At 50.2% G+C, this 27,529-nt stretch overlaps 1 protein-coding gene across 1 annotated transcript in view; it reads right to left on the bottom strand.

The window, feature by feature from the left end:
- Nucleotides 1–27,529, bottom strand: part of LOC116967005 (alpha-2-macroglobulin-like protein 1) — a 107,722-nt gene that overhangs the window by 169 nt on the left and 80,024 nt on the right. The window contains 11 exon segments of the mRNA XM_033013426.1: nt 6,435–6,491; nt 8,105–8,211; nt 8,349–8,417; nt 8,536–8,608; nt 9,466–9,575; nt 10,957–11,102; nt 11,105–11,168; nt 11,778–11,992; nt 16,893–17,055; nt 17,383–17,426; nt 27,407–27,470. Coding sequence (XP_032869317.1) covers nt 6,435–6,491; nt 8,105–8,211; nt 8,349–8,417; nt 8,536–8,608; nt 9,466–9,575; nt 10,957–11,102; nt 11,105–11,168; nt 11,778–11,992; nt 16,893–17,055; nt 17,383–17,426; nt 27,407–27,470 — 1,112 coding nt within the window.

Here is a 27,529-nt window from a genome sequence, read left to right on the forward strand (position 1 = left end):
TTGCCCAACCTCCTCCCCGGTCCCATGCCCCCGCCCCAGGGCTGCCAGCTTTATTCGTCGGGGTGAATGTGGGTGCCCGCTTGCCGGGTAGGAGGTTGGTGTAGTCAGGGAGTGGGCCTTCGCCGGCTACACGGAGCCGCCACGATGCTGGGGAGGGGGATGCAGCAGTAGACCCAGGGTTGTCACGGAGTGCTGGTGTAGTACCCGCCTGGACTCACACACCAGTACAGCAGAGGAACACAGCGACTGGAGCGGGGATGTAATCCTGGTCGCTACTGGGGAGGGAGTTCCAGGGGTCAGACCCAGGGACAGTTGTAGATCCAGGCTTCATTCTGCTAAACCTCTTCTTCACCCTTTACTAAGTCTCCACATCCAGTGGTGCAGCGGGTAGAGCTGCTGCTTTATAACGCCAGAGACCCAGGGTAAACATAGAAAATAGGTGCAGGAGTAGGCCATTCTTCACTTCGAGCCTGCACCGCCATTCAATATGATCATGGCTGATCATCCAACTCAGTATCCCGTACCTGCCTTCTCTCCATACCCCCTGATCCCTTTAGCCACACGGGCCACATCTTAAATATATCTTAAACTCCCTCTTAAATATAGCCAATTAACTGGCCTCAACTACCTTCTGTGGCAGAGAATTCCAGAGATTCACCACTCTCTGTGTGAAAAATGTTTTTCTCATCTCGGTCCTAAAGGATTTCCCCTTTATCCTTAAACTGTGACCCCTTGTCCTGGACTTCCCCAACATCGGGAACAATCTTCCTGCATCTAGCCTGTCCAACCCCTTAAGAATGTTGTACGTTTTTATAAGAGCCCCCCTCAATCTTCTAAATTCTAGCGAGTACAAGCCGAGTCTATCCAGTCTTTCTTCATATGAAATTCCTGACATCCCATGAATCAGTCTGGTGAACCTTCTCTGTACTCCCTCTATGGCAAGAATGTCTTTCCTCAGATTTGGAGACCAAAACTACGCAGTACTCCAGGTGTGGTCTCACCAAGACCCTGTACAACTGCAGTAGAACCTCCCTGCTCCTATACTCAAATCCTTTTGCTATGAATCTGTGACGTCTGTGAGCTATGAAGTAGATCCTGACTGCTACTTTCCTGCGGCTACTGTCCATCCTGACTAGTGTGTAGGATATGTTAGTGTATGAGCTGCTGTCTATGGAGTTTGTTCTTTCTCCCTGTGACCGCGTGGGTTTCCTCCAAATGCCCCGTTTCCCTCCACATTCCAAATATGTTCAGGTTTGTAGGATAAATGGCTTTGGTAACATTGTAAAATTTCCCCAGTGTATAGGATAGTGTTAATGTACGTTGTGATCGCTTGTTGGCTGAAGAGCTCGTTTCCGTGCTGTATTTCTAAAGTCTAAATTCCTTCCTGTAAGGGGGATGACCAGAACTGCGCATAATACTCCAAATACAGTCCAACCAGAGATTTATAAAGCTTCCTGACTCATATACGCAATGCACGTAGGCATACCTCATGCCTCCAAAAGACACAAAGTGCGGGAGTAACTCAGCAGGTCAGGCAGCATCTTGGAGATCATGGATAGGTCATGTTTTGGGTCTGGACCCTTCTTCAAACTTCATACCAAATGCCTTCTTTACCACTCAATCTGCTTTAAGGGAGCTGTGGATTTGGACCCCAAGATCCCTCTGTACTTAAGGGTTCTGCCATTAACTGTACATTTCCCCCTTGTGTTTGACCTCCCAAAGTGCAACAGCTCAATGCCTGGAGGTGAAGCAGCAGGTGGTGTTGCCCGTGGTACTACACAGCAATGAGTTGTGGATGCAGCCTAGTCATGGAGTGAAACATTGTGGAGACAGAACCTTCAGCCCAACATGCCCACATCACCCAACATGTCCCAGCTTCACTAGTCCCACCTACCAGCATTTGGTCCAAGTCCAAATCGGTCCTATCCATGTGCCTGTCTAACTGCTTCTTAAATGTTGGGATAGTCCCTGCCTCAACTACCTCCTCTGGCAGCCTGTTCCATACACCCACCACCCTTTGTGTGAAAAAGTTACTCTTCAGATTCTTCCATCGTACACACCACTGCCCTTCCCAATCAACACCATCTACACCTCACCCTGCCCCACGATAGGAGCCAGCATCATTAAGGAAAGACACAAAGTGCTGGAGTGACAGTGGGTCAGGCAACGTATCTGGAGAACATGGACAAGTGACGTTTCGGGTCAAATTCAGGTATTTTGGGTTCCGACCCGAAACATCAACTATCCCTGTTCTCCACATATGCTGCCCGACTCGTTTACTCCAGCACTTTGTGTCTTCTTCGTAAACCAGCATCTGCCATTCCTTGTATCTCCAGCATATCCAATGACCGCTCGCACCCGGTCATTCCCTTTTCTCCCCGCCCCACCCAAGATACAAAGGTTGGAAAGCATGTGCACTGTATACAGGAACAGCTTCTGTCCACTGTTACTAGTGTAGTGAACACTCCTCCCGTACCCTAAGGATGAATTCCCCATCTCCCAATCCACCACCTTGCTGCCCGTACACTTCTATTACCTGCACTTCCTCTGTCGCTGTGACACTATGTTCTACAGGCTGTTGATCAACTTTCTCCACTACTCATGCACGATATGACTTGCATGTATTGCATTACAACACATCGTTTCACTGTACCTCGGTATACGTGACAAATAACAAGCCAATGCCATCACGTCCTGTAAACCTTCCTGAACACCGTATGTCCACGTGATCAGCTGTTGCCACGCTAACACACATGCCCATGTAGATCGAGACAGGTGAGCGCCACCATTCCCCGTCCTACATCCGCATGGTGCTGCCATCCATGTGAAGCCTCCCTGGACACAATAGCTATCGGCCTGGGCCACGGTGGCACCGGCCTGCAATTGGCAGCCATGCCCACAAGCTGAGACCATGCCAACACCAGCGGTCTGTTTGCGGTCGGGAGCCTGGAGCTCCCACGATGCCAGCTCTCTCTGAGCCAAGGGGCATCTACTATCAAGGACCACACCATCTGGGCCGTGCCCTCTTCCCACTGCCACCAATGGGCAGGAGGTATAGAAGCCTGAATCAACACCACCAGCTTCAGGGACAATTACATTACCACAACTAACATAGAAAATAGGTGCAGGAGGAGGCCATTCGGCCCTTCAAGCCATCACCGTTGTGATCATGGCTGATCGGCGCTAATCAATAACCCGTGCCTGCCTTCTCCCCATATCTCTTGATTCCACTAGCCCCTAGAGCTCTATCTAACTCTCTCTTAAATCCACCCAGTGACTTGGCCTCCACTGCCCTCTGTGGCAGGGAATTCCATAAATTCACAACTCTCTGGGTGAAAAAGTTTTTTCTGACCTCAGTCTTAAATGGCCTCCTCTTTATTCTAAGAATGTGGCCCCTGGTTCTAGACTCGCCCAACATTGGGAACATTTTTTCTACATCTAGCTTGTCCAGTCCTTTTATAATTGTATATGTTTCTATAAGAACCCCCCTCATCTTTCTAAACTCCAGTGAATACAAGCCTAGTCTTTTCAATCTTTCCTCATATGACAGTCTCGCCATGCCAGGGATCATTCTCGTGAACCTACGCTGCACTGCCTCAATCACAAGGATGTCCTTCCTCAAATTCGGAGACCAAAACTGGACACAATACTCCAGGTGTGGTCTCACCAGAGCCCTATACAACTGCAGAAAAGCCTCTTTACTCCTATACTGAAATCCTCTTGTTATGAAGGCTAACATTCCATTAGCTTTCTTCACTGCCTGCTGTACCTGTAAGCCAACTTTCAGTGACTGGTGTACAAGGACGCCCAGGTCTCGCTACACCTCCCCCTTGCCTAACCTAACCCCATTGAGATAATAAACTGCCCCCTTATTTTTGCCGCCAAAGTGGGTAACCTCACATTTATCTATAATATACTGCATGTGCCCACTCACTCAACCTGTCCAGGTCACCCTGCAACCTCCTAACATCACAGTTCACACTGCCACCCAGCTTTGTGTCATTCACAAACTTGCTAGTGTTGCTCCTAATTCCCTCTTTCAAATCATTCCATTACTTGCTGCGATGGGTGACACTCATTCACTGCCAGGTACGTGTCTTTCAATGTAAATTTGGATGGGGACATGCTTTGGAGGTGTGTGACGGTTCGGTCAAGTGAGAATAACAGAGAATAAGAATGCTGCTGTCTTGTCAACAGACGCGCACACAAGCAGTTGATATTAGTTTCGAAATTCTCGTTGATCACAGAATTTCTCACGATGGAGCGTGAGAAATTCTGTGATCAGCGTGAGAGCGTGAGAATTGGGCGAAATGTATAATTCTCATGCTCAATGCGTGAGAGTTGGCAGCTTTGTTTATGGAACAAGCTGCCAGAGGTGGTTGGGGAGGCATGGACTATAACAGCATTTAAAAGACACTTGGATGGGTGGATGGATAGGAATGGTTTAGAACTACATTCCTACACGTAAGGTCTCAATGTCCAACAGTTCTTCCTTGAACAGGGATCCAATCAGTTCCCCTCTGCGACACTCTCCTCCGCCTGCTGGAACTTGTCCTCACCCTCAATAACTTCTCTTTTAGACTTCCCACTTTCTCCAATTTAAAGATATAGTCACGGGCACTCAATGGGCACTGTCTGCATTGTTATTGGTTCTGTCGAACAGTCCTTGTTCCAAACTTACATCGGCTCCATCCCCAACGTTTAGCTGCTTTGTCAGCTGCATGAGGGCTGCATTGGGGGTTGCATTGACAACTGCATGGGGGCTGCATCACGGCTACATGGGGGGCTACATAGACAGCTACATGGGGGCTGCATACTCAGCTGCCTCAATAGCTGCATGGTGGCTGCATTGGCAGCTGCATGGGGGCTGCATTGGCAGCTGCCTGGGGACAGCATTGGCAGCTGCCTGGGGACTACATTGGCAGCTGCCTGGGGGCTGCATTGACAGCTGCATGGGGGCTGCATTGACAGCTGCATGGGGCTGCATTGACAGCTGCATGGGGGCTGCATTGACAGCTGCATGGGGGGGTACATGGACAGCTACATTGGGGCAACATACAGCTGCATGGGGGCTGCTTCCTGCACCCGTGCATAACTTGCCAATCTCATTACCACCAATGTCCACTGTCTAACACCCCTCTCCCCTTTCTTGATCTCTCTGTATCCATGACAGGGGACATACGATTGGATGCTAGGAAGATATAGAATGATATGCTGAAGTGTCACAACCTGGAGTATTGCGTGCCGTTCTGATCGCCCCATTACAGGAAAGGGTTGGAGGCTTTGGAGACGGTGCAGAGAAGGTTCACCAGAATGCTGCCTGGATTAGAGGGTTCAGCTACAGGGAGAGGTTGGACACACTTGGATTATTTTCTCTGGAATGCCGGAGGTTGAAGGGAGACTTGATACATGTCCATAAAATAATGAAAGACGTAGACAGTCAGAACCTTTTCCCCAGAGTGAAAAAGTCCAACAGTAAATGACTTGGCTACAAGGTGAGAGGGGGACAGTTGAATGGAGATGTGGTGGGCAAGTAGTTTTATACTGAGAGAGGGTGGTGTGGGCCTGGAACACATCATCGTGTTGCCGTGCTGTACGGTGCTACCACTCTATGTTCCTGGATCCCTCAGCTCTACAACAATCGCAGGGACCCACCCATCACTCAGAAGGCCCAGCCCTTGGTGGACTTCCCAAAAACACCACCTCACACTGACCTGGACAGAAGCTGACACGCCCCCCCCTCACCACAATGTGACCCCTCTCCCACCCTCCCCCACCCGTGTGACCCCAGTCCCCAGTGTGACCCCATTCCCCACCCCCCAACCCGGTGTGACCCGTCCCCAGTGTGACCCCAGTCCCCAGTGTGACCCCATTCCACACCCCCCCATCCCGGTGTGACCCCACCCCCCAGTGTGACCCCAGTCCCCAGTGTGACCCCATTCCCCACCCCCCATCCCGGTGCGACCCCAGTCCCCAGTGTGACCCCAGTCCCCGGTGTGACCCCACCCCCCAGTGTGACCCCCATTCTCCACCCCCCATCCCGGTGTGACCCGTCCCCAGTGTGACCCCAGTCCCCAGTGTGACCCCTTTCCCCACCCCCCATCCCGGTTTGACCCCACCCCCCAGTGTGACCCCAGTCCCCGATGTGACCCCAGTCCCCAGTGTGACCCCAGTCCCCAGTGTGACCCCAGTCCCCAGTGTGACCCCAGTCCCCAGTGTGACCCCAGTCCCCAGTGTGACCCCACCCCCCAGTGTGACCCCACCCCCCAGTGTAACCCCACTCCCCATTGTGACCCCATTCCTCACACCCCCAGTATAACCCGTCGCCATCCCCCAGTGTGACCCTAGTTCCCATCTCTTCCAGGGGAGAGGGGAAAAGAGGGAGTGGGGAGTGCAGGAAAGGGGTTGCGGGGGTGAGGGGGGGAAACACTCACTGATTTGCTACTCCTTGCTTGAAGTGGGCCACTTGTACCCAGCAATGGCGGCCTCGTCTGGCAAAGAGAGACAGAGAGAGGTGAGGAGTGATTTAACATCGAGGGAGGGTGGAGGGAGGCAGCGTGGATGGATGGTAGAAGCAGGGAGGCAGGGTAGACATATGGTGGATGGAGGGAGGGAATAGAGAGAGAGGGTGGAAGGAGGGAGGGTGGAAGAGTGTGCAGAGGGTAGAGGAAGGAGTGAAGGTGGAGGAGAGAGGGAGTGAGAGAGGAAGGGTGGGAAGGAGAGTGGAGGGAGGGAGCAGAAGGAGGCAAGAAGGGAGGAGTGAGGGAGGAGCAGGAAGGGGAGGAGTGAGGGAGGAGCAGGAAGGGAGGAGTGAGGGAGGAGCAGGAATGAGGGGAGAGCAGGAGGGGCAGGAGTGAGGGAGGAGCAGGGGGGGAGGAGTGAGGAGGAAGGGGGAGGAGTGAGGAGGAGGGGGAGCAGGAAGGGAGGAGTGAGGGAGGAGTAGGAGGGGGGGAGGAAGTGAGGGGGGAGCAGGAATGAGGGGAGAGCAGGAGGGGGAGGAGTGAGGGGGAGCAGGAAGGGGGAGGAGTGAGGGGGAGCAGGAGGGGGGAGCAGGAGGGGGAGGAGTGAGGGGGGAGCAGGAAGGGGGAGGAGTGAGGGAGGAGCAGGAATGAGGGGGGAGCAGGAGGGGGAGGAGTGAGGGGGAGCAGGAGGGGGGAGGAGTGAGGGGGGAGCAGGAGGGGAGCAGGAGTGAGGGGGGGCAGGAGAGAGGGGGGAGCAGGAGGGGGGAGGAGTGAGGGGGAGAGGAGGGGGGGAGCAGGAGGGGGGGAGGAGGAGGGAGGAGGAGGGGGGAGGGAGGACAGGAGAGAGGGGGGGAGGAGGGGGGAGGAGCGAGGGGAGAGGAGCGAGGGAGGAGGAGCGAGGGAGGAGGAGCGAGGGGGGGAGGAGGAGGGGGGAGAGGAGGGGGGAGAGGAGGGGGAGGAGTGAGGGGGGAGCAGGAGGGGGGGGGAGGAGGGGGGGAGGAGGGAGGGGGGAGCAGGAGGGGGGAGGAGCAGGAGGGGAGGAGCAGGGGGGGAGGAGTGAGGGGGGGGGAGCAGGAGGGGGAGGAGGGAGGGAGGAGCAGGAATGAGGAGGAGCTAGGAGGGGGAGGAGTGAGGGGGACGCATTGATGTTGGAGGAAGTGTGGGGGAAGCAGGAGGGGGGATGAGTGGGGGAGGGCAGGAGGGGGAGGCAGTGAGGGGCAGGAGTGAGGGGGGCAGGATGTGAGGGGGAGTCAGGAGGGGGCAGGAGTGAGGGGGAGGAAGTGAGGGGGAGGAGCGAGGGGGGAGGAGCGAGGGGGGAGGAGCGAGGGGGAGGAGCGAGGGGGGAGGAGGAGGGAGGAGCAGGAGGGGGAGGAGTGAGGGAGGAGTGAGGGGGGAGCAGGAGGGGGGGAGTAGGAGGGGGAGGAGTGAGGGGGGAGCAGGGGGGGGAGCTTGAGGGGGAGGAGTGAGAGGGAGCAGGAGGGGGGAGGAGTGAGGGGGAGGAGTGAGGGGGAGCAGGAAGGGGAGGAGTGAGGGGGAGCAGGAGTGGGGGAGGAGTGAGGGGGGAGCAGGAGGGGCAGGAGTGGGGGAGGAGCAGGAGGGGGGAGGAGTGAGGGGGGAGGAGTGAGGGGGAAGCTGGGCCCTACCGGTCACGTAGTAGTCGTAGACGGAGACTTGGGCCTCCTGCAGGTTTTCCACAGGGAATTCCTGGAAGATGCGGACGGGACAGGGGGAGGGTCTGGCCGGCGTCCATCTGTGGGGCAGCGGGGGGTCAGTCATGGACCGCAGCTTCTCCCCCGTCTAAACCCCCCTCCCCCACCCACCTCCTCCTCACCTCCCGTCACCCTCCCCCACCCCCTCGTCCCCACTCCCCATACAACCCCCCCTCACCTTTTCAATGTACATCAGGAAATGTCCGTCCTTTGACTCTATGCGACTCACACCCATAGGCATCGTGGTCTGGAGCGAGAGGGGCAAAGGTCATCAGTAACAGCCCCGATGGTGGCGGCAGCCCATACCCCCATCCCCCTCGTTGTGGGGGGATCCCCGTGAAACCAGCCCTGCCCCCGCCCCGTACCTGGGGGGAATACCCGGAGAGCATCTTCACGTTGACGATCACCATGTTGGAGACGTTGCGGGATCCCGTGTAGCTGCGGGGCAAAACGGTAACACATGTGAACACACAGAGCACGGAAACACACGGGACATGTGAGCAATCGATCACACACGGGGCACGGGACACGGACACACGATCACACACGGGGCATGTGGACACGGGAACATACGGGACACGAGAACATACGATCACACATGGGGCATGTGGACACGGGAACACATGGTAACACGGGACACGTGAACACGGTCACACATGAAACACATGGGGGTAAATGGGAACACACGGATACACAAAGGCAAAAACAAAAACAAAAGGAACACACGGGAAAGCATTGGGCATGGGAACTCACAGGAGCACACGGTTATACACAGAACATAGGAACACAACCCGGGTCCCAGCACCAGGGCACAAACGGCCCCTCCCCCCCAGACGGTTCCAGGACAACCCCACCCCCCAGACAGACCCACCACCCAGACGGCCCGTCTCTCCCCACACAACCCATCTAGCCCTGCCAGACGGCCCACCTGCCCCACAGATGGCCGTCTTGCCCCCTATATGGTCCCTACCCCATCCCAGACAGCCCCTCCCCAAGGCAGTCCATCTCCCCCCAAGACGGTCCGTCCCCCACATCAGACAGTCCCTCTCCCGCCCCAGACAGCCCGTCTCGCTGCAAACAACCCATCGTCACTCCCCAGACGGCCCCTTCCACCCACAGACTGTCCATCTCTACCGCCCCAGACGTCCCGTCGTCCCTCAGACAGCCCGTCTCTACTGCCCAGATGAACTGTCTAGCCCCCAGACAACCCCTTTCTACTGTCCCAGATGGCCCATCTCCCCCAAGATGCTCCCTCCCTCAGTCGGCCCGTCTGGCCACCAGACGGTGGAGCTCACGTGACGTTGATGTGCAGCTTTGCCTCCGTCTTCCCGTACGGCTCCAGGTGGAGGGAGAGCTGGAAGGCGGCAGCACCGGCAGACGGCAGTGTGTGGTAACGGAGAGACGTCTGGGGCAGGGAGGGGGGAGGGCAGGATCAGTACAGCACTCACTCACCGTTCTCTCCACCCTTCCCTCACTCAACCCTCCCTCTTCCCTACCTCACTCACCCTCAACCTTTCCCTCACCGCTCCCACACTGGCCTCACTACAACCTCCACCCCTCCTCCCTCCCTCCCACACTCCAGCCCTCCTCCCTCCCTCCTCCACCCCTCCCTCCAACCCTCCCTACTCCCTGGAAGGTTAGATCGCATGGGATCCAAGGAGAGATAGCTGAATACATTGAACATTGGCTTCATGGAAGGAAGCAGAGGGTGATGGTGGAAGGTTGCTTCTCGGACTGGAGGCCTGTGACTAGTGGTGTGCCTCAGGGTTCGGTGCTGGGTCCGTTACTGTTTGTCATCTATAGTAATGATTTAGATGAGAACATACAGGGCAAAATGAGCAAGATTGCTGGTGATAGCAAAGTGAGTGGTTTTGCAGATAGTGAAAATGGTTATGAAAGATTGCAGCAGGATTTTGATCGATTGGCCAGGTTAGCTGAGGAATGGTTGATGGAATTGCATACAGAGAAATGTGAGATGTTGCACTTTAAGAAGTCTAACATGGGCAGGACTTACACAGTGAATGGTAGGGCTCTGGGGGGGGTGTTGTAGAGCAGAGGGATCTCGGAGTCATGGTTCCTTGAAGGTGTAGTCTCAGGTAGATAGCGTGGTCAAAAAGGCATTTGGCACATTGGCCTTCATCAGTCAGAGTATTGAGTATAGAAGTTGGGAGGTCATGTTGCAGTTGTACAAGATGTAGGTGAGGCTGTATTGAGAGCATTATGTTCAGTTCTGGGCACCATTTTATAGGAAAGATGATGTCAAGCTGGAAACGGTAAAGAGAAGGTTTACAAGGATATTACCAGGACGAGAGGGCCTGAGCTATAGGGAGAGGTTGAATAGGCTGACACTCTATTTCTTGGAGTGCAGGAGGTCGACGGGTAATCTTATAGAATTGTATAAAATCATGAGAGGAATAGATCGGGTAGTTGCATAGAGTCTCTTGGCCAGAGTAGGTGAATCAAGGATCAGAAGATCTAGGTTTAAGGTGAAGGGGAAATGATGTAATAGGAATCTGAGAGATACCTTTATCCACACAAAGGGTGGTGGGTGTATGGAGCAAGCTGCCAGCGGCCAGGTTTGGAAGGATATGGGCCAAAAACTGGCAGGTGGGACGAGTGTAGCTGGGGCATGTTGGTCGGGGTCGGCAAGTTGGGCCGAAGGGCCCGTTTCCACGATGACTCCTTGTGTCCCTCCCTTCCTCTCTCCACCCACCCTCCGCCCCCCCCCCCACCGACCCCCCCCCACCGAACCCCCCCCCCCCCCCCCCCACTGTCCTCCCCCTCACCTGGAGCAGCATACAGCTGGTGCCGGTGATGTTGCCGATGTAGGTGCCGGGGTCCGGCAGTGCCGCTCTCTGCACCACCAGCCGGTTGTGGGCGTCGATGTGGAGGAGCCGCTGGAAGCCACCGGGGCCAGTGAGCGAGACGGAGGAGAGGGGCTCGGGGAGTAGGTGAGGGCCGCATAGAGGGAGAGGGCTTGGAGGGCCACCACTGTGTCCTGTAGAGGGGAGGGAGTGAGGGGGGAGAGGATGAGGGGAAATAGGGGTATGGGGGAAGGGAAAGGGGGGGGTGGAGAACAGGGTGGATGGGGGAAGAGGATAGGAGAGAGGGTGAGGGGAGAGGGTGGTGGGGGGGGAATGGGGGGTTGACGGGGGGGCAGATAGAGGTACATTAGCAAGGCCTTTGACCAGTTGCACATGGGGAGAGGTGGGGGACTTAAGTTTGGGGATCGATTCAACAGTGTTTGGTCGAGGAGCATGCTCCCCCCTCTCTCGCTCCCCCTCCTCATGCCTTCCGTCCACCCACCGTTACACCCCTCCGTCCCTCACCCCTCCATCTCTCCCCTTCTATCCTTCCCACTCCCTCCCTCCTTATTCTCTCCTTCCGTCCCCATTCCATTCCTCCCACTCACTACCTCCTCTCTCTTCACTCAACCCTCCCCTCTCCATCTCCCCCCCCCTCATTCCCCCTCACTCACTCCGCCCATAGCCTGTCGGCGTACCCCCATCCGCCCCTTCCTCCCCCCCTCATTCTCTCAGACCCAACCCCTCCCCCGCTCCTCCCCCACCCCCCCTCCTCTCCTCCTTCTCCCCCCTCTCCCCCTCACCTGTGTGGAGGCGAAGCCTCCGTACGAGTTCCTCTGGCGGACCAGCCAGCGGATGATGGGGGAGGAGCGCTGCAGCTGGGTGGGGCTGATGTTGGGGGGGGAGAGCAGGGCCAGCAGCACGTAGGCTGTCGTCTCCACCTCAGCCGAGGGGGCCCTCCACCAGTGCCCCAACCCCTCCTCCCCACCTTCACGTTGCCCCCAGTGGGTCTGGCCATCTGCAGGGAGAGGGAGAGCATCAGGGGAAGAGACAGGGTCAGGGGAGAGAGAGTGTCGGGGAGAGTGCGAGAGTTGGGGGAGAGATATTGTCGGGGGGAGAGGCAGGGCCGGATTAAGACCCATAGAGGCCCTAAGCACTTAAAAGATTTTGGTGCCCCCATATATATATGTAATTCAAAATATAAACAAAAATAAACCATAAAATACATTTTTTTTTTCAAAATGAAACAAAACTAACAGTAAGATGGAAAATAATGTTTATTTTTATATACTTCCACTTTATTTATATTTGATAAGTTTTCTCCTTTTTTTAATTGCAAAGTCTTTGATCAGATCCTCAAAATTAATCTTACGTAACACATCTGCTTCTATACTTAGTAGAGATAAGGCATCCAGCCTGCCTTGTTGTATAGTTGTTCTGATGGGATTTTTTAAATATACTTCAACTGAGAAAATGAACGCTCAGCTGAGCAATTTGTGACCATTAATGTTAAAAATATACGAAAGGCAATGTCTACATTTGGAAAGGCACACTCAATATTGTCTTCTACAATTATTTTATAAAGTTCAGCATGACTGAATCTTGTTTTTACATTTTTTGTTGCACTGAACTTATGGCGTACATATGAGTGAAACTGCTGGAGCTCAGCTGAGAAATTAGTGTTCAAGTTCTCTGGGTAAGCATCAATCAGTTTTTGACAACACTGAGAATACCTTTCAATTTCAGTAGATGATGAAGTCATTGAAGTGACATTATGTGGCACATCACTTAGAAAAGAAAATCTCTCTGATATTTCTTTGTACTTTATATCTCTCCTCTTCTTCTCATCTCAGTTTTAAGTTTCCAATCATATAAACCACTTCGAATATTATTTCAGCAAGTTTAAAGTGATTTATTTTGTGCCGTAAACCATTTACCATTTTTGTGGTGCCCCCCCCCCCCCTTCCCTTGATGCCCTGAGCACGTGCTTATTTTGCTTAATGGTTAATCCAGCCCTGGGAGAGGGAGGGTCGTGGGAAGAGAGGAGAGGAAAGCAGGGGAGGGGAGGGCACAAACGATATAGGGAGGAAGAGGTAGGAGGTTCTGCAACATGAGTTTAGGGAATTAGGTAAAAGGCTGAAAAATATAGTTATCTCTGGTTTTCTTCCAGTACCTCGTGCTGGCGAAGAAGAGAAAGATAAGGGAGATGAATGTGTGGCTGAGGAGTTGGTGCAGGAGGCAGGGATTTTCCTTTCTGGATCATTGGGATCCCCTCTGGGGCAGGGGTGAACTGTACAAAAGGGACGGGTTGCACCTTAACTGGAGGGGGACCAACATCGCGGTGGACAGGCTGACTCATTAGTGCTCCACGGGTGGGGGTGGTGAGAGAAAGTTTAGTGACAGAATAGACAGGTGAAAGGCAGAGAGAGAGGGAGGGTTGGTTTAAACTGCAAGTATTTGAATGCAAGGGGCTTGATGCGCACGGCAGATGAGCTTGTATAGGTACGAGCCACTGGGACATTGTAGCCATTACTGAAATGGTTAGGGGAGGGGCAGGATTGGCAGCTCAATGTTCCGGGGTACAGGAGCTTCAGGAGATACAGGGGTGAGGGTAAAAGAGAAGGGGGGGGGGGTGTTGCATTATTGGTTAAGGAGCATGTCACGGCACTCGTTAGAGGTGACAATACGGACGGTTCGTCTAGCGAGGCTGTATGGGTGGAGCTGAGGAACAAGAAAGGGATGATCACCTTGTTGGGGGTGTACCACTGTCCCCCAAATAGTCAACGGGAATTAGAACAACAAATATGCTAGGAGATTGCAGGCTGCTGCAGGTCAAATAAGGTTGTTATAGTTGGGGATTTTAACTTTCCCAATATTGACTGGGAACATCGTAATGTGAACGGTTTAGATGAAGTGCAATTTCTCAGGAGAGTTTTCTCCAACAATATGTAGGGAGCCCCACATGTGACAGGGCAACATTTGATCTAGTCTTGGGAAATTGGGAAGGGCAAGTGAATGAAGTGTTTGTGGAGGAACCAGTTCAATTTAAGGTTGACTGTTCAATTTAAGGTTTAATATAGTTGTGGATAGTGCCAGGCTGGGCCTACGTGTTAAAATTCTCAATTGGGGTAAGGCCAACTTTGAGGGTATGAGAGAAGGTCTCACTCAAGTTGATTGGAGCAGGTTGTTTGAAGGAAAAGTAACAGCAGTCAAGTGGGATGTTTTTAAAAGTGCGCTGCCAAGAACTCAGGATATGCACGTCCGTGTTAGGGTGAAGGGCAAGGCAGGCAAACGTTAGGAAGCTTGGTTGACAAGGAAAATTGAGGCATTGGTTAAGAATAAGAAGGATGTCTTTACTCAGAGACATTTGAAGCTGGTTGACTATATGACAGTTTCCCATTCCTTTACACAGTCCTTTGCATTTTTGTTGAACACTGCAAGATCCTTTGAGCTGCAAAGGATCTTGCAGTGTTCAACAAAAATGCAAAGGACTGTGTAAAGGAATGGGAAACTGTCATATAGTCAACCAGCTTCAAAGACACGAAAAGAAGAAGAAGAAGAGAGTGGTAGCGGTGTGGAATGAGCTTCCAGTGGAAGTGGTGGCGGCAGGTTCGTTGGTATCATTTAAGAATAAATTGAATAGGCATATGGATGAGAAGGGAATGGAGGGTTATGGTATGAGTGCAGGCAGGTGGGACTAAGGGAAAAAATTGTTCGGCGCGGACTTGTAGGGCCGAGATGGCCTGTTTCCGTGCTGTAATTGTTATATGGTTATATGGTTATATGATGTATGGGACAGGCAAAGGCAGCTGGGATCAAGTGTATCCCTGGAGGAGTTTCAGGAACTAAGGAGTAAACTAAAAAATGAAATTAGTTGGGCAAAGAAGGGGCCAGGAGATAACTCTACCATTAAGGACAATCCCAAGGGATTCAAGTCAGACTAACTGGCCTATAATTCCCACTATTCTGCTTTGCTCCCTTCTTGAGCAGCGGGGTAATATTGGCAAATTTTCAATCGTCTGGGACCTTTCTGGTGTCTAGTGATTCTTGAAATATCACTGTCAATGCCTCCACAATCCCTAAAGCCACCTCTTTCAGAACCCTAGGGTGTAGTCCATCCGGTCCAGGTGACTTCAGCCCTTTCAGCTTCCCAAGCACCTTCTCCCTAGTAACAGCGACTCAACTAACTTCCACCCCCGACTCTCTTGAATTTCAGGCACGTTGCTGGCGTCTTCCACTGTGAAGACTGATGCAGAAAAGGTATTCCCACTAATAACATATAACAATAACATATAACAATTACAGCACGGAAACAGGCCATCTCGGCCCTACAAGTCCGTGCCGAACAACTTTTTTCCCTTAGTCCCACCTGCCTGCACTCATACCATAACCCTCCATTCCCTTCTCATCCATATGCCTATCCAATTTATTTTTAAATGATTCCATTTAATGATAATCTTTGCTCTGCTCTATGCCTTCTCTTTGAGTTTTATTCTGTCCTTGACTTCCTTTGTCAGCCACGGTCACCTTTCCCCCCCTAGAATCTTTCTTCCTCTTTAAAATGAAAAGATCGTGCATCTTCTGGATTATTCCCAGAAATTCCTGCCATTGCTGTTCCACTGTCATCGCTGCTAGAGTCCTTTTCCAGTCAACTTTAGCCTGCTCCTCTCTCATGCCTCTGTAGTCCCCTTTGCTCAGCTGTAATACCGACACTTCTGATTTCACCCTCTCCATCTCAAATTCCAGATTAAAACTTATCATGTTATGGTCAGCATGGTTTTATATATGGGAGGTCGTGTCTCACCAACCTGACTGCCCTTTTTGAAGACGTGACCAAACAGGTGATGAGGACAGAACTGTAGATGTATATATGGACTAGCAAAGCATTCAACAAGGTTCCACATGGTAGGCTGCTCTCAAAGGTTAAATAGCATGGGATCCAAGGAGAGATACTGAAAGGATAGAATATTGGATTCATGGAAGGAAGCAGAGGATGATGATGGAATGTTGCTTCTTGACTGGAGGCCTGTGACTAGTGGTGTGACTCAGGGTTCGGTGCTGGGCCCGTTACTGTTTGTCTTCTATATCAATGATTTGGATGATAATGTACATCGCAAGATTAGTAAGTTTGCAGATGATACAAAAGTGGGTGGTTTTGCAGATAGCAGCAGGATCTTGATTGATTGGCCAGGTGGGCTGAGGAATTGTTGATGGAATTTAACAGAGGGAAATGTGAGATATTGCGTTTTGGGAAGTCTAACATGAGCAGTATTAACACAGTGAATGGTAGGGCTCTGGGGACTGTTATAGAGCAGAGGGATCCAGGAGGGCAGGTGCATGGCAACATTGAAGGTGAAGTCGCAGATAGATAGGGTGGTCATAAAGGCTTTTGGCACATTGGCCTTCATCAGTCTTCTAGAAGTTGGGAGGTCATGTTGCAGTTACATAAGACGTTGGTGAAGCAGCATTTAGAGTATCGTGTTCAGATCTGGGCACCATGTTATAGGAAAGGTTGAGAAGATTTACGAGGATGTTGCCATAACTCAAGGGTGTGAGCTGTAGGGAGTGTGTCGGAGGGAGGGAGGGGGAGGCGAGAGGGAGGGAAGGAGATGAGGAACTGGGGACTACTGGATCTGTGGTGGGAGGGAGGGAAGCAGGGAGCAAAGGGTGGAGGATAGGAAAAAGAGGAGGGTAGTGTGGGACGGGGGCGAGGGACGGAAGGGCAGAGGGAGGGGGTGAAGAGTGGGTTTAGATGGGTGGGAGGAAAGGATTAAGGAAGGGGGTGAGAGGTGGAGGTAGGGATGAGTGGAGGAAGGGGGCAAGGGGTAGAGGGAGGCGGCAAGCGGTGGATGGAGGTGAGAGGAAGGAGTTGAGTGAGGGGTGGAGGGAGGAGTGAGGGAGACTGCCTGGGTCCTCACCCTCATTGATGGCGAGGGCGTCCAGCCGGAGGAGGGTGCTGTCCCTCGAGGTCTCGTCTCCAGCGAGGGTAAAGGCGTAGGCGAGGAGGGCGAGGGTGTAGGTGTTGTTCACCGTCCCCAGGGCCTGACGCAGACAGTCCAGTGACCCGCCTAACACGTCCATCTAGACGGGGTACAAGATGCAGACGGAGGGTCAGAGGGGGGAAGCTGGACGCCTGGAGAATGTATTCCCCCTCCCCCTCTCCCAGTACCTCCCCACCACAGATCCAGTCGTCCCCAGTTCCTCATCGCCTTCATCCCTCGCCCCTCCCACTGTCCCTCACCCCCAACGTTACACCTCTCGATACCCCTCATACCTGTCCCCCCCACCCAATGCCCCTCCCCAACTCCAACCCCATCACCCCATACCCTACTCCTCCTCCAGACCACCACCCCCCTCCAGCCGAGGTTCCCGCAGTGACCCCCCCCCCCCACTCCAATATGTCCTCACCTTGAAGTCGGAGGGCAGGGGCTGCACGAGAGCAGACTCGAGATCTGTGGAGGACGAGGAGAGAAATGAAGGAGGTGAGGAATATGTGAGTGAGAAGTGGACCAGACCCAACCATGTAACAGGAACGAGGACAGCAACTCCAGGCGCCGGGTTACAAATAAAGACGCAAAGTGCTGGAGTAATCAGCGGGTCAGGCAGCTTCCCTGGAGAACGTGGATCGATGACGTTTCGGGTCGGGTCAGGAACATCTGATATTCGGCCCACAATGTCCATATCCAACATGAAGCAAATCAAACTAATCTCCTGTGCCTGCACGTGATCCAAATCCCTCCATTCCCTGCATATCCACATGCCTGTCTAAAGCCCTGTAAACACCACTATCGTATCTACCTCCACCGCCACCACCTGGCAGCAGGTTCTAGGCACCCACCACCCACTGTGTAAACCAGGGTGGCATGGTGTGCAGCGATAGAGTTGCTGCCTTACAACGCCAGAGATCAGCCTTCAATCCTGACGGGTGCTGTCTGTATGAGTTTGTACATTCTCCCCTTGGGTTTACTCAGAGATCTTAGATTACCTCCCACACTCCATTGATAAAAATACTTCTATTGGTGCTCCTGAACACATCATCAGTGATGTAACCTGGGGTCATTGGGTGTTTCGGGTCTCACAACATCAGACACCCTCATCCAGGCGACCCAGCCGTGGTTGATCAGACCACGACTTGTGTTCAGGTGGCATTCGCTCCTCCCCATGGACCTTCTCTGCAAAGCCAAACAGGTTGTAGGTTAATTGGCTTGGTAGAATTGTAATTTGTGTCCAGTGCAAGTGTGCGGTGATCGCTGGTTGATGTGGACTCGGTGGGCCGAATAGAAACATAGAAATTAGGTGCAAGAGTAGGTCATTCGGCCCTTCGAGCCTGCACCGTCATTCAATATGATCATGGCTGATCATCCAACTCAGTATCCCGTAATAATAATAATAATAAATTTTATTTATGGGCGCCTTTCAAGAGTCTCAAGGACACCTTACAAAATTTAGCAAATAGAGTAAAAACATGTAAGCGGTATGAAATAAATAGTAAATACATCACCAGTACACAAATTAAAGACAGAATTCAATCCAAAGACATGCCTGCCTTCTCTCCATACCCCCTGATCCCTTCAGCCACAAGGGCCACATCTAACTCCTTCTTAAATATAGCCAATGAACTGGCCTCAACTACCTTCTGTGGCAGAGAGTTCCAGAGATTCACCAGTCTCTGCGTGAAAAAAGTTTTTCTCATCTCGGTCCTAAAGGATTTCCCCTTTATCCTTAAGCTGTGACCCCTTGTCCTGGACTTCCCCAACATCGGGAACAATCTTCCTGCATCTAGCCTGTCCAACCACTTAAGAATTTTGTAAGTTTCTATAAGATCCCCCCTCAATCTCCTAAATTCTAGCGAGTACAAGCCGAGTCTATCCAGCCTTTCTTCATATGAAAGTCCTGACATCCCAGGAATCAGTCTGGTGAACCTTCTCTGCACTCCCTCTATGGCAATAAAGTCCTTTCTCAGATTAGGAGACCAAAACTGTACGCAATACCCCAGGTGTGGTCTCACCAAGACCCTGTACAACTGCAGTAGAACCTCCCTGCTCCCATACTAAAATCCTTTTGCTATGAATGCTAACATACCATTCACTTTCTTCACTGCCTGCTGCACCTGCATGCCTACTTTCAATGACTGAAATTCTCTTGTTATGAATGCCAACATTCCATTAGCTTTCTTTCAGTGACTGGTGTACAAGGACACCCAGGTCTCATTGCATGGCCTGTCTCTAAACTAAACTAAACTACACTAAACTAAACACTTACTCGAACATTATCTGTACTCTTTGACACTTCCAACCTAACAATAAGGTCTCACTGTCTCCTCTGTCTATGCCTCTCATAAGTTTATATACTTCCATCAAGCCCCAAAGGACTGGAGAGTAACTAACATTGGTCCTTTACAGGTCTACCACTGATATTCTGGCAAATGGTTGTCCGACACTGGTTGTCCTGTGACGTTGTGTGCCTCAAGGTTCGGTGTTGGGCCCGTTACTGTTTGACATCTATATCAATTGTTTGGGTGAAAACGTACATGGCAAGATTAGCAGGTTTGCTGATGATACAAAAGTGGGTTGAACCTTGAATCCTCTGAGTGAAAAGGTTTCCTCTCAGGACCTACACAGTTAATGGTAGGGTTCTAATGAGTTTTATAGAGTAGAGGGATCGTGGAGTGCAGGTACATAGATCCTCGAAGGTGGAGAATGTTGATGGGGTGGACAAAAAGGCTTTTGGCACATTGGCTGTCATCAGCCAGAAGATTGAGTATAGAAGTTGGGAGGTCATGTTGCAGTTATATACATTATCTCAATGGGGTTAGGTTAGGTAAGGGGAGGTACAGCAAGACCTGGGTGTTCTTGTACACCAGTCACTGAAAGTTGGTGTGCAGATACAGCAGGCAGTGAAGAAAGCTAATGGAATGTTGGCCTTCATAACAAGAGGATTTCAGTATAGGAGTAGAGAGCTTCTTCTGCAGTTTTATAGGGCTCTGGTAAGACCACATCTGGAGAATTGCGTACAGTTTTGGTCTCCTAATTTGAGGAAGGACATCCTTGTGATTGAGGCAGTGCAGCGTAGGTTCACAAGATTGATCCCTAGGATGGCAGGACTGTCATTTGAGGAAAGATTGAAAAGACTAGGCTTGTATTCACTGGAGTTTAGAAGGATGAGGGGATATGTTATAGAAACATATAAAATGCTGGAAAAATGTTCCCAATGTTGGGCGAGTCCAGAACCAGGGGCCACAGTCTTAGAATAAAGGGGGGGCCATTTAAGACTGAGGTGGGAAAAAAACGTTTTCACCCAGAGAATTGTGAATTTGTGGAATTCCCTGCCACAGAGGGCAGTGGAGGCCAAATCACTGGATGGATTTAAGAAAGAGTTAGATAAAGCTCTGGGGGCTAGTGGAATCAAGGGATATGAGGGAGTGTCACCTCCCTCAAACGGATTACCACATTCCCGAATCAGAAGCCATGGATGACAGTGAGGTCAGGCTATTGCTGAAAGCACGGGACAACGCATTCAGGTCAGGCGATGCTCGAGCCTACAGTTCATCCTGGGCTAACCTGAAGAGGGGCATCAGCGTGACTTTAGAGAGCTCGGAAAAATGCTGAAAAGCAGGACCTCCAGGGTTGTTATCTCCGGTTTGCTTCCAGTTCCTCTTGCTGGCGAGAGCAGGAACAGGGAGATACAGGACCTGAATGTGTGGCTGAGGAACTGGTGCACGGGGCAGGGATTTAGATTCTTAGATCACTGGGATCTGTTTTGGAGTAAGGGGGAACTGTACAAAAGGGACGGATTGCATCTTAACAGGTGGGGGACCAGCATTTTGGCAGGCAGGTTTGCCACTGCTACACGGGTGGTTTTAAACTGAATAAGGGAGGGGGTGGGGTGTCAAATGGGATAGTCGAGGATGGAGTTAAAAGGAAAGGGTTTCTTAAATGTGTGAGCGGAGAGACAGTGGGGTGTAAAATGAGGGTAGAAGCAATAGGAAGCAAGGTGAAAAGTAAAAGTGGCAGGCAGACACATCCAGGGCAAAAATCAAAAAGGGCCACTTTTCAACATAATTGTATAAGGGGTAAGAGTGTTGTAAAAACAAGCCTGAAGGCTTTGTGTCTTAATGCAAGGAACATTCGTAATAAGGTGGATGAGTTGAATGTGCAGATAGCTATTAATGACTATGATATAGTTGAGATCACGGAGACATGGCTCCAGGATGACCAAGGCTGGGAGCTGAACATCCAGGGATATTCAATATTCAGGAGGGATAGACAGAAAGGAAAAGGAGGTGGGGTAGCGTTGCTGGTTAGAGAGGAGATTAACGCAATAGAAAGGAAGGACATTAGCTTGGAGGATGTGGAATCGATATGGGTAGAGCTGCGAAACACTAAGGGACAGAAAACGCTAGTGGGAGTTGTGTACAGGCCACCTAACAGTAGTAGTGGAGTTGGGGATGGCATCAAACAGGAAATTAGAAATGCGTGCAAAAAAGCTAAAACAGTTATAATGGGTGACTTCAATCTACATATAGATTGTGTGAATCAAATTGGCAGGGCTGCTGAGGAAGAGGCGTTCTTGGAATGTATGCTGGATAGTTTTCTAAACCAACATGTGGAGGAACCAACGAGAGAGCAGGCTATTCTAGACTGGGTATTGAGTAATGAGGAAGGGTTAGTTAGCAGTCTTGTTGTGCATGGCCCCTTGGGCAAGAGTGACCATAATATGGTTGAGTTCTTCATTAGGATGGAGAGTGACAGAATTAATTCAGAAACAAGGGTTCTGAACTTAAAGAAAGGTAACTTTGAGGGTATGAATTGGCCAAGATAGACTGGCAATTGATTCTTAGGGTTGACAGTGGATAGGCAATTGAAAGCATTTAAAGACTGCATGGATGAACTACAACAATTGTTCATCCCAGTTTGGCAAAAGAATAAATCAGGGAAGGTAGTGCATCCGTAGATAACAAGGGAAATCAGGGATAGTATCAAAACTAAAGATGAAGCGTACAAATTAGCCAGAAAAAGCAGCCTACCAGAGGACTGGGAGAAATTCAGTCCAGCAGCGGAGGATAAAGGGCTTAATTAGGAAAGGGAAAATAGATTATGAAAGAAAACTGGCAGGGAACATAAAAACTGACTGCAAAAGTTTGTTTAAAAGGGGTTCTAAGAGTAAACCTAGCAATTATAGACCTGTTAGTTTGACTTCAGTGGTGGGCAAATTAATGGAAAAGATACTTAGAGATAATATATATAAGCATCTGGATAAACAGGGTCTGATTAGGAACAGTCAACATGGATTTGTGCCTGGAAGGTCATGTTTGACTAATCTTCTTGAATTTTTTTGAAGAGGTTACTAGGGAAATTGATGAGGGTAAAGCAGTGGATGTTATCTATATCGACTTTAGTAAGGCCTTTGACAAGGTTCCTCATGGAAGGTTGGTTAAGAAGGTTCAATTGATGGGTATAAATGCAGTAGTAGCAAGATGGATTCAACATTGGCTGAATGGGAGACGCCAGAGAGTAACGGTGGATGGCTGTTTGTCAGGTTGGAGGCAGGTGACTAGTGGGGTGCCTCAGGAATCTGTGTTGGGTCCACTGTTGTTTGTCATGTACATCAATGATATGGATGAAGGTGTGGTAAATTGGATTAGTAAGTATGCAGATGATACTAAGATAGGTGGCATTGTGGATAATGAAGTAGATTTCCAAAGTCTACAGAGAGATTTAGGCCATTTGGAAGAATGGGCTGAAAGATGGCAGATGGAGTTTAATGCTGATAAGTGTGAGTTGCTACATCTTGGCAGGACAAATCAAAATAGGACGTACATGGTAAATGGTAGCAAATTGAGGAATGCAGTTGAACAGAGGGATCTAGGAATAACTGCATAGTTCCCTGAAGGTGGAATCTCATGAAGATAGGGTGGTAAAGAAAGCTTTTGGTATGCTAGCCTTTATAAATCAGAGCATTGAGTATAGAAGTTGGGATGTAATGTTAAAATTGTACAAGGCATTGGTGAGACTAATTCTGGAGTATGGGGTACAATTTTGGTTGCCCAATTATAGGAAGGATGTCAACAAAATAGAGAGAGTACAGAGGAGATTTACTAGAATGTTGTCTGAGTTTCAGCAACTAAGTTACAGAGAAAGGTTGAATAAGTTAGGTCTTTATTCTCTGGAGCGCAGAAGGTTAAGGGGGGACTTGATAGAGGTCTTTAAAATGATGAGAGGGATAGACAGAGTTGAAGTGGACAAGCTTTTCCCATTGAGAGTAGGGAAGATTCAAACAAGAGGACATGACTTCAGAATTAAGGGACAGAAGTTTAGGGGTAACATGAGGGGGAACTTCTTTACTCAGAGAGTGGTAGCTGTGTGGAATGAGCTTCCAGTGGAAGTTAGCCTGACTTCGGTGGTGGGGAAGATGCTGGAGTCAATTATTAAAGATGAAATAGCGGCACATTTGGATAGCAGTAAAGGGATTGGTCCAAGTCAGCATGGATTTATGAAGGGGAAATCCTGCTTAACTAATCTTCTGGAATTTATTGAGGATGTGACAAATAAAATGGATGAAGGAGAGCCAGTGGATGCAGTGTATCTGGACTTTCAGAAAACCTTTGATAAGGTCCCACACAGGAGATTAGTAGGCAAAATTAGAGCACATGGTATTGGGGGTAGGGTATTGACATGGATAGAGAATTGGTTGGGAGACAGGAAACAAAGTGTAGGAATAAACGGGTCCCTTTCAGATTGGGAGTGGAGTGCCGCAAGGCTCGGTGCTGGGGCCGCAACTATTTACAATATATATTAATAATTTAGATGATGGAATTAAAGTAACACTGACAAATTTGCAGATGACACAAGGCTGGGTGGCTGTGTGAACTGCGAAGAGGATGCTCGGAGGTTGCAGGGTGACTTGGACAGGTAGGGTGAGTGGGCAGATGAATGGCAGAGGCAGTATACTGTAGATAAATATGAGGTTATCCACTTTGGCGGCAGGAAACAGGAGGCAGATTATTATTTCAATAGTGTGCAAGAAAGAACTGCAGATGCTGGTAAAATCAAAGGTAGACACAAAATGCTGGAGTAACCTAGTGGGTGAGGCAGCATCTATGGAGAGAAGGAATGGGTGACGTTTCGGGTCGAGACCCTTCTTATCTCAATGGTGTCTGATTAGGAAATGGGGAAGTGCAATGAGACCTGGGTGTCCTTGTGCACCAGTCACTGAAAGTAAACATGCAGGAACAGCAGGCAATGAAGAAAGTTAATGGTATGAAGGCCTTCATAATGAGAGGATTTGAGTATAGGAGTAAAGAGGTTCCTCTGCAGTTGTACAGGGCCCTGGTGAGACCACACCTGGAGTATTGTGTGCAGTTTTGGTCTCCTAATTTGAGGAAAGACATCCTTGCTATTGAGGGAGTGCAGCGTAGGCTCACGAGATTCACGAGGGATGGTGGGACTGTCATATGAGGAAAGCTTAGAACAACTGACCTTGTCTTTACTAGCGTTTAGAAGGATGAGAGGTTATAGAAACATAAAATTCTAAAAGGAAACAAGCTAGATGCAGGAAAAATGTTCCCAATGTTGGGGGAGTCCAGAACCAGGGCCATGGTCTAAGAATAAAGGGGAAGCCATTTAAAACTGAGATGAGAAAACACTTTTTCACCCAGAGAGTTGTGAATTTGTGGAATTCTCCGCCACAGATGGCAGTGGAGGCCAATCACTGGATGAATTTTAACAAGAGTTAGATAGAGCTCTTGGAGCTAGTGGAATCAAGTGGTATGGGGAGAAGGCAGGCACTGGTTACTGATTGTCGATGTGCAGCCATGATGATGGTGCACCTATTTTCTAGTCATTTATATATATCACAAACAGCAGCAGTCCCATCACAAATCTCTACAGAACTTCACTGGTCACAGACCTCCAGCCTGAATATTGTCCTTCCACCACAACCCCCTGTCTTCTATCAGTAAGCAACTCTCAATCCACATAGAAACATAGAAAATAGGTGCCCTGGGAGGCCATTCAGCCCTTCGAGCCTGCACCGCCATTTAATATGATCATGGCTGATCATCCAACTCAGTATCCTGTACCTGCCTTCTCTCCATACCCCCTGACCCCATTAGCCACAAGGGCCACATCTAACTCCCTCTTAAATATAACCAATGAACTGGCCTCAACTACCTTCTGTGGCAGAGAATTCCAGAGATTCACCACTCTCTGTGTGAAAAATGCTTTTCTCATCTCGGTCCTAAAAGATTTCCCCCTTATCCTTAAACTGTGACCCCTTGTTCTGGACACATGAGAATGAATTGAGACTGGGGGGGATTAAAGGAGGTGTCAGTGTGGAAACAGGCCCTTCGGCCCAACTTGCCCACACCAGACAACATGTCCCAGCTACACAAGTCCCATGCCTGCTTTTGGCCCATTTCCCTCTAAACCTATCCTATCGATATATCTGTCTAACAGCTTCTTAAACAATAGTCCCTGCTTCAACTACTTCCTCTGGCAGCTCGTTCCATGTATCCCCCACACTGGATGTGAGAAACTTACTCCTCAGATTCCTATTCAATATTTTCCCTTCATCTTAAGCCTGTGTCCTCTGGTCCTCGGTTCCCCTACTCTGAGCAAGAGAATCTGTGTATCTACACAATCTGATCCTCGTGATTTTATACACATCTACAAGATCACCCCTCAGCCTTCTGCGCTCCAAGGAGTAAAGTTTTAGCATGCCCCACCTCTCTCTGTATCTCGGGCCCTCAAATCCTGGTAACATCCTCGTAAATCTTCTCTGCACTATTCCAGCATATTTCTCTGGAACGCAGGAGGTTGAGGGGAGACTTGATAGAAATATATAAAACTATGAGAGGCATAGATAGGGTAGACGATGTGAACCTTCTTTCAAGGATAGATATGTCCAACATTAGAGGGCATCATTTTCAGGTGAGAATGGTACGGTTTAATAGAGATGTGCGGGACAAGGTATTTAACAGAGAGTAGTGAACGTGCTGCCAGGGATGGTGGTGGAGGCAGATATGATAGTGGTATTTATCGGCATGGACTAGAAGGACCGAAATGGCCTGTTTCCGTGCTGTAATTGTTATATGGATATATGGTTATTTAAAAGGTTATTAGACACATGGAAGTGCAGGGACTAGAGAGGTATAGATCATGTACAGGCGAGTAGATGAGTTGTGATTAACTTGGCATCATCTTCGGCACAAACATTGCGGGCCGAAGGGCCCATCCTGTGCCACTCTAGTTCAATCTTCTCCCACTTTCACATCCACTCTCGAGACACTAGGGTCAATTTACAGAGGACAAATAAACTAGAAACTTGCACAGCTTTGCGATGTGGAAAAGAAACCGAAGGAAGCTCACACTGAAAACGTGCAAACTCCACACAGACAGCACTTGAGGTCAGGACCAAACTGGTGTTTCTGGCGCCATGAGGCAGCGACTCTGCCAACTTGCACTGCCCTGACATCATGGTCTGCACAGGCATTGTGGGCTGAATGGCCTGGTGCTGTGCAGTACTGTTCTATATTTATCTTTGAGCAGACCTACCTTTGCCCACCTTACCCTGTTTATAATGAGCATAATAAAGGCCTTGAGATTGTCTTAATCTCGACTCACCAAACACAGTTCATGGCCTCTTTTGGTCTTTCTAATGATTCACAAATTATTTTCTCTTTGCTTTATGTTTCTGATTTAATCTTTCTGAACCTTGCATGTGCTTCCTTGTTCTTTTTAATCACATTTTCAAACACTTTGGTTGCCTTCCTTTGGCCGTCTCCAAATGTTCTCCTTGCCCAAAAATCCAAACGTATCCCTGATCACTGCCCCCATAATCCACTGGAAGACCAGTCACGTGGCCAGGCTCGTTTCCCAACACAAGCTCCAGTATGTTCCCTTCTCGGGTTGGACTATCCACATAGTGTTTGAAGAATCCATCCTGGATACACCTCATCTGCCCCGTCTAAACCTTTGTACTGAGCAAGTCTCAGTCAATATTTAGTTTGGCATCTTCGGTAATCGGTCTACATATCTGTTCCTCAATCTCACATTTGCTATTGGGGGCCATTACAGTGTTTGCTCCATTCATATATCTGAGCTTCACACACTGTCTCAGTAGTACGTCCTCTCTGAGTACCGTCGTGACACTCTCCGTGATCAGTAGCACAACTCCTCCACCTCTATTGCCTCCCCGTTGATCACGTGTGAAACATTGAAACTTCCAGTAGTGTCCCTCCCGTAACCACGATCACGTAATGACCACAAAAAATTAGTCCCAACCACTGATCCATGCTCTGTTCATCTGCTTTTCCTACGAGTTTCAGGGGTCTAGGTTAGGCCTGAGGAGCCGGGAATAAGCTCCAGGGCAATGGGGTAGGCCTGGGTTAGGCCTGAGTTAGGCCGTCAGAGGACATAGAGCCTGCACCAACCTAGATCACTGATCAAATCTCTGCGGCGACGCCTGTTCTGAGACTCTTCATAAACCTGGGAGGCCTGAAAGAAGGCAGACGAGAGATGGTCAGAAGCGGTGAAGAGGGATCAGCCCGTCCCTC

This window comes from Amblyraja radiata, chromosome 38 (assembly GCF_010909765.2).
Source record: "Amblyraja radiata isolate CabotCenter1 chromosome 38, sAmbRad1.1.pri, whole genome shotgun sequence".
Classification (NCBI taxonomy): Eukaryota; Metazoa; Chordata; class Chondrichthyes; order Rajiformes; family Rajidae; genus Amblyraja; species Amblyraja radiata.